The sequence below is a fragment of the Rhincodon typus genome, chromosome 46 (assembly GCF_021869965.1).
Source record: "Rhincodon typus isolate 14 chromosome 46, sRhiTyp1.1, whole genome shotgun sequence".
In the NCBI taxonomy this organism is placed as follows: domain Eukaryota; kingdom Metazoa; phylum Chordata; class Chondrichthyes; order Orectolobiformes; family Rhincodontidae; genus Rhincodon; species Rhincodon typus.
Genome location: NC_063377.1, coordinates 9,679,739 through 9,687,514, shown reverse-complemented (window position 1 = coordinate 9,687,514; position 7,776 = coordinate 9,679,739). Strand labels below are relative to the sequence as shown.

Genomic DNA, 7,776 nt, shown 5'->3' with positions numbered 1-7,776 from the left:
GGGTGGTGGGTGGGGAGCGCGGTGTCAAGAGGTGAGTTACAGGATTCCCAGCCCCTGACCTGCTCTTGTAACCACCATATTTATAATTACTGGTCTGATTCAGTTTCTGGTCATTGTAACCCCTAGGCTGTTGAAGGAGGGGGGAGTTCAGGGTAATGCCATTGAGTGCCAAGGGACAGTAGTACTGAAGACTTGTGTTAACCATGTACCGAGCCAAACTGTTCCAGTACAGCTACAACAATGCCATCCACCTGGCAAAGGGGTAAATTTCCCAGGTATACGCTGTCCACACTATTAAGGCACTATTCTGACAGCACCTTCTAAACCTGTGAGCAAGCTCCACCATCTCAAAGGACAAGGGCAGCAGATCCTGCAAGTTCCCTCTGTGCCACTCACCATCCTGACCTGGAAATATAATTGCTGTTCCTTCGCTGCCACTTGGTCAAAATCTTGGAGCTGCCTCCCTCTGTGATACCACATGGGTCTGCTGAAAGTCAAGAAGCCAGGTCACTATTCACTATCATCTCCTCCAGGATAATTAAGGGGTGAGCGGTAAATGCTGGTCCAGCCATCAATGACCACATCTTCTGAAGTCCACAAGACATAGGAGCAGAATTAGGCCATTTGGCCCATCAAATCTGCTCCACCATTCAATCATAGCTGATGTGTTTCTCAACACCATTCTCCTGCCTTCTCCCCCTAACCCTTGACTTCCATATTCATCAAGAACCTCTCTACCTCTGTCTTAAAGACACTCAATGACTTGCCCTCCACAGCCTTCTGCGACAGTGAGTTCCACAGATTCACCACCCTCTGGCTGAAGAAATTCTTCCTCATTTCAGTTCTAAAGGGTTGTCCTTTCACCCTGAGGCAGTGTCCTTGGGTCCTAGTCTGTCCTACTTGCGGAAACATCTACTCTGCGTCCACTCTATCCAGGCCTCTGAGTTCAATCAGGTCCCTCCTCATCCTTCTAAACTCCATCGAGTACAGACCCAGAGTCCTCAACCGCTCCTCATGTGACAAGCCCTTCATTGCCAGGATCATTCTTGTAAACCCCCTCTGGACCCCTTCCAATGTCAATGGATCCTTCCTTAGATACAGGGCCCTAAACTATTCACAATGTTCCAAATCCAGTCTGACCACAGCCTTACTTGCCTTCCTGTCTCCCATCGGAACCAGCACGTTAACCTTCAGAGAATTCTGAACGAGAATCCCGAAATCCCTTTCTCCGTCAGATTTCTGAAGCCTTTCCCTGTTTAGAAAATAGTCTACATTTCTATTCTTCCTATCCAAAGTGCATGACCTCACATTTTCCCACATTGTATTCCACCTTCCACTTCTCTGCCCACCCTCCCAGCCTGTCCAAGTCTTTCTGCAGCTTCCCCGCTTCCTCAACATTACCTGTCCCTCCATCTATCTTTGTGTCATCTGCAAACTTAGCGACAATGCCTCCAGTTCCTTCATCCAGATTGTCAACGTGCAAGCGAATAATTGTGGTCCCAATACAGAACTCCACTAGTCGCTGACTACCTTCCTGAAAAAGAGCCCTTTATCCATACTCCCTGCCTTCTGCCAGCCAGCCAATCCTCTACCCATGCCAGTACCTTGCCCCTAACACCATGGGCTCTTATCCAGCAGCCTCCTGTGCTGCACCTTGTCAAAGGCTCTCCTGGAAATCCAAATAGATCACATCCACTGGCTCTCCCTTGTCTAACTTGCTCGTTACCTCCTCACAGAATTCTAACAGATTTGTCAGGCATGACTTCCCTAAATGAAGCTGTGCTGACTCTGCCCTATTTTACTGTGCACTTCCAAGTGCTCCACATGCTCATCCCTAACAACGGACTCTAAAATCTTACCAAAGACCGAGGTCAGGCTGACCGGCCCATCACTCCTGTGTCCTGCCTCCCCTCCTTCTTAAACAGGAGTGTTACATTCTCCGTTTTCCAGTCCTCTGGGATCCTCCCTGACTCCAATTAATCCTGAAAGATCACCACCAACACCTTCACAATCTCCTTCAGAACCCTGGGGTTTAATCCATCGCGTCTGGGTGATTTATCTACCTTCAGACCTTTCAGCTTCTCCCAGCACCTTCTCCTTAGTGATGGCTACTATACTCACCTCCTGCTCGCCCCGACTCTCTCGAAGTTCTGGTGTGAAAACTGATGCAAAGTACCTATGCAGTCCCCCTGCTATTTCACTGAAGGTGGTGACACCCACTGGTCCTTGATGCCAAATCTGAATCAAGACAGTCATCTGATACCCTGAACACTCGAGTCTGTCAGTCAGCGTGACTCCCTGACACTGCAATGGTTCCTTTATATATTACTAACCTCATGGCGTCTGCAACTGCTGCTGTTAAAACTGTTGCCTCTGTCCTTTGGCGGAATGCATTCCACCACTTAGCCAGGTTGTGGCCGAAGGAGATACAGACAGTGAGAGGTCCTCAGCTGATGGTGCCTTCTGTTTCAATAGCAGTGGCAAGATGATGTAGATATTGCAACGTCCTATTACATAGGTTAATGGCTGGTTTGCCCAAGCCTTCAGCTTTGGGGAGGTGATGGCCTAGTGGTATGATTGCGAGACTGTTAATCCAGAGACCCAGGTAATGTTCTGGAGGCTAAGGCTTGAATCCCACCATCGCAATATTTGAATTCAATATTTTTTTAAAAATCTGGAATTAAGAATCTAACAATGACCATGAATTCATTGCCATTTGTTGGAAAAATCCATCTGGGTCACTGATGCCCTTTAGGGAAGGAAACTGCCATCCTTACCTGGTCTGGCCTACCTGTGACTCCAGACCCACAGCAATCTGGTTGAGGCTTAAATGCCCTCTGGGGCAATTAGGGATGGGGCAATAAATGCTGCTGTAGCCAGCAACGCCCTCATCTTGTGAATGAATGAATGAGTGAATAAATTCCCCAGCAGAGTTACTGGAGGCGACCAGGAGGTCTGATACCGCAGCCGAGATCCTTCTCTCTAACCCCAGGTCCATCTCGGACACTGGCTGAATTGTATTTAGCGTTGGAACCCTCTCGCTGATTTTTACTTTTTATCATTTTGTTTTGGAGCTGTGAGCAGCAAATTGTCTTACGATAGACAAACTGATATTCAGTAGCTACAGAAGCATACAGCACAGAAATAGTCCCTTGGGTCCAACTTGTCCATGCTGACCAAGTTTCCCAAATTAAACTAGTCCCACTTGTCTGCATGTGGCCCAAATCCCTCTAAACCTTTTGTTCATGTATTGTACAAGTGTTCTTTAAATGTTGTACCAGCCTCCACCATGTCCTCTGGCAGCTTGTTCCAGACATGCATCATCCTCCGTGTAAAATATTACCCCTCTAGTCGCTTTTAAATCTTTCCCCTCTCACCTTAAGATTAAGTCCTCTAGTTTTGAACTCCTCTACTCTAGGGAAAAGATGTTGGCTATTCACCCTATCTATATCCCTCCTGATTTTATAAACCTCTATAAAGGTCACCCCTCAACTTTCTACGCTCCAGGGAATAAAGGTCCCGGCCTTATTCAGCCTCTCCTGGTAACTCAAACCCTCCAGCCCTGATTCTTATTCAAAGTGCTCTACAGATACTTTAACTCTGGAGATGCAATATACACAAACAGGTGGCAGAGTTTTGAATGTTAATAGGAGCCCCTCACAGGGAAGTTTGTGCCAAGAGAATATTTAAAAAAAGACAAAAAGAGAAACCAAAGTTTGCACAGGTTTTGAACTGTTTCATAGTCAAGATTGTGGCTGGCGAAGCCAGAGGATGGAGGTTAGAATGCTTCCTGGTTATCCTCCCATCATCAACTTACTTAAAGTTCAGAGAATAGAATCTCAGCTCTGAGATTAAGTGAACAAAGTGAACATTCCTCAGAGCTTATTGGAAGCTGTTTGCATTGACTGGTGTCTCCAGAAACCAAGCAGGATACAATTCCAGGGATAACAAATGTGGAGCTGGATGAACACTGCAGGCCAGGCAGCATCAGAGGAGCAGGAAAGCTGACGTTTTGGGTCTGGACCCTTCTTCAGAAATTAATAGGATACAATTCCATGTGCCTGTCATTCTACGCATTGTGGAAACAGCTTAAGTGAGCTGGCCATCTACATCTCATTTACTTTTCTTTTGATTTACCCCCTAATTGTGTTTGTCTGTCTTTGAGAGCACTGGGGGCTAGAATCAGAGAACTGGGCTTAAATCACAGACATTAATTTGATTACCTTGTTGTTTAGCTTTGCTCAGCTGGAGTATTAATAATAAATTGTTCATTCTTTGTTTAAGCTAGTAGCTGTTTACACTGGTGTTGATTATTCACAAAGTCTGGTTACAGCTCAATTTTGAGGGTCTTTAAAGATTTTAGTTCTACCACATTTAAAAACAGGAATGTGGAGGCTGATTTTGCTTGGCTCACTATCTTTGCGCAGTAATGGTAATGTTACCATTAAGAAACATCACCTTTAAAACTCCTTGTGCCATACTATGTTGTAAACCTAGAGGAGGCAGAGTTGGAAGTCACACACACACACACACACACACACACACACACACACACACACAGTGACTGTAATCTTAGACTGTCTTTCATTGTCTTAAATAAACTAACCCAGAGATAATCAATTCCTGATGAGCGAGCAGCATCATGAACATTACAGAAGCTGCCAACCCATCTCTGGAACTGGCAGTGCCAACACCTTCAAACTCTCCCCCCCACCACCAACAATCTATCCTAGACCACCCACGATGATGTGACACCAAGAAGGTACAATAACACTTCTTCTTCCTCAGAAAGCTAAGGAAATTTGGCATATCCGTAAGGACTTCCACCAACTTTTATAGAAGCACCAGAGAAAGCATTCAATCTGGATGCATCATGGCTTGGTACAGCAACTGCTCTGCCCAGGACCGTAAGAAATTAGAGGGTCGTGAACACAGCCCAGTCCATTACGCAAGCCAACCTTCCATCCACTGACTCCATCTATATTTCTTGCTGCCTCAGCAAGGCAGCCAACATCAAAGACCCCTCCTGCCCCAGGCATTATCTCTTCCATCAGGCAGAAAATACAAAAGCCTAAACAAATGCACCAACAGGTTCAAGAACAGCTTCTTCCCCGCTGTTAACAGACTTCTGGATGGACCTCTCAAATTTTCTAATGTTGCCTCACTTTTTGTGCGCCTTTTTTCTCATAGAATCCCTACAGTGTGGAAACAGGTCACTCAGCCCAACACATCCACACCGACCCACTGACAGCATCCGCCCAGAATCAACCCCCTAACCCTAACCCGTAACCCTGCATTCCCCACGGCCAACCCACGCTAACCTGCAAATCCCTGGGCACTACGGGACAATTTAGCACGGCCAATCCAACCTAACCTGCACATCCCTGGACTGTGGGAGGAAACCAGAGCACCTGGAGGAAACCCACACAGACACAGGGGGAGAATGTGCAAACTCCACACAGTTGCCTGAGGTTGGAATTGAACCCGGGTCCCTGGCACTGTGAGGCAGCGATGCTAACCACTGAGCCACTGTGCAGTCATTTGCAGCTGTAACTTTGTATTCCTCGCTGTGTTCAATCACCCTGTGATCTTTGTAAAGTATGACCTGCCTGTACTGCACGCAAAACAAAACTTTTCACCGTACCTGGGTACACGTGACAATAATAACTCAGTGGTGGTTACCTCAGCTGATTGAGGAAGCAGGATAGTCCCCGGTAAAAATCTGGGCTCCCTTTCTTTGTGTGGTTTAAAACATGTGTGCATGCCCACCTTCACAAAATCTTAATCTCACATTCTAACCTTTTCTTGTCAAGTGCCTCCACTCAAAATGCTTGCCGTTCTTTACAGCTGAAGCTGCCTTTATAATCTGTTATTTACATTCGTGGAGCAGTGGCAAACTCCTGTTTTGGCTCCCTCAGCTTTCCTACCCAGTGTGGCCTTTAGTTCGATGCTCCAAACCAACCACTTTTCATGGTGCTGTTGTTGAGTCAGCTATGTCAGGGCGCTATACAGAAATAAAGACAGAATATAAAGCTGGTGAGCAAACTTTCTCTGGGGTGGTCATGACCAAATAGTTATTATCACTAGACTATTAAAACCAGAGACTTGGGTAACGTTCTGGGGACCCAGATTCGAATCCCACCATGGCAGATGGTGGAATTTGAATTCAATATAAAAACCATGAAACCATTGTTGATTATTGTTCAGTAATGTCCTTTAGGGAACAAAACTGCTATCCCTAAGAGTCTGGTCTAAACATCGACTCCAAACTCACGCAGCAATGTTGTTGACTCTCAATCTTTGGGTAATTAGAGATGGGCAATAAATGCTAGCCTAGCCAGCAATGCCCAGCTCCTACGAATGAATTAAAAATATTATCCTTTCTTGGAGCTAAGGCCACAGGAGATGTACAATTTTCACTGTGTTGTAAAATTCATTTCCTTTTGGCACACTTCTGTTTTGAGATTTAACATTGAAAATTCGACTTATAATGCGTGCCTACATTATAATCTGCTCCCAGTAATACTGTGGCTACATGTTGGCTCAATATGTTGAGCTTTTGAAGCCTCTTCCCTACTGTCCATTTCCCTGATGCCCCCAGTTCCACTGCAGTTTGTACACGACAAAAATCGAGTATTACGAATTATTAGCAACAGTCTGCCCATATGGGCAGAAGAGTGGCAGATGCAGTTTAATTTAAATCAATACAAGGTGCTGCATTTTGGGAAAGGCAAATCAGGGCAGGACTTACACACTCCATGGTAAGGTCCTGGGGGAATGCTGCTGAACAAAGAGGCCTTGGAGTGCAGGTACATAGTTCCTTGAAAGTGGAGTCGCAGGTAGACAGGGCGATGAAGAAGGTGTTTGGTATTCTTGCCTTTATTGGTCAGTACATTAAGTATAGGAGTTGGGAGGGTCATGTTTTGGCTGTACAGGACATTGGTTAGGCCAATTTTGGAATACTACGTTCAAGCCTCGTCTCCCTGCTTTAAGAAGGATGGTGTGAAACTTGAAAGGGTTCAGAGAAGATTTATAACGATGTTGTCAGGTTTGGAGAGTTTGAGCTATAGGGTGAGGATGAATAGACTGAGGTTTTATTTCTCTGGAGCGTCAGAGGCTGGGGGTTGACCTTATAGAGGTTTATAAACTCATGAGGGGCATGGATAGGGTGAATAGGGAAGGTCTTTTCCCCAGGGTAGGGGAGTCCAAAATTAAAGGGGCTTGGGTTTAAGGTGAGAGGGGAAAGATTTAAAAGGGACCTAAGGAGCAACTATTTCACACAGAGGGTGGTGTGTATGAAACGAGCTGCCAGAGGAAGTGGTGGAGGCTGGTACAGTTACAACATTTAAAAAGCATCAGAATAGGTACATGAATAGGAAGGGTTTAGAGAGATAATGGGCCAAATGCTGGCAAATGGGATTAGATTAATATAGGATATTCCCCCTGCCTCCCCACACTTTCAATAGAAGAAAGAAAGGATCTGCAGATGCTGGGATTCTGAAATCAAATCTGACTGCTGGAGAAACTCAGCAGTTCTAGCTGCACCTGTGTGGAGAGAAGTAATGTTTCAAATTCAGCGTCCTTTTGTCAAAATTATATTTGTCCCCCTTCAATATTTCTGTTATTCATCTCCCCCATCCCCTGGCAGGAGCGAGTCCCCCATTACCCCCCACTCCCCTGGGACTGAGACCCCATTCTCCCCCTGGGAGCAAGTCCCCCATTCTCCCCCCACTCTCCCTGGGACTGAGACCCCATTCGCACCCCCCCCCCACCCAT

At 45.9% G+C, this 7,776-nt stretch overlaps 1 protein-coding gene across 1 annotated transcript in view; it reads right to left on the bottom strand.

Annotated features, from left to right (window-relative positions):
• LOC109925968 (DENN domain-containing protein 4B) overlaps positions 1 to 2,256 on the bottom strand; it is a 21,767-nt gene extending 19,511 nt beyond the window's left edge. Inside the window, exon 1 of the mRNA XM_048620313.1 lies at positions 2,122 to 2,256. Within this exon, the coding sequence (XP_048476270.1) occupies positions 2,122 to 2,256 (135 nt within the window). The remainder of the gene's footprint in view (positions 1 to 2,121) is intronic.
• Positions 2,257 to 7,776: the final 5,520 nt, after the last annotated feature.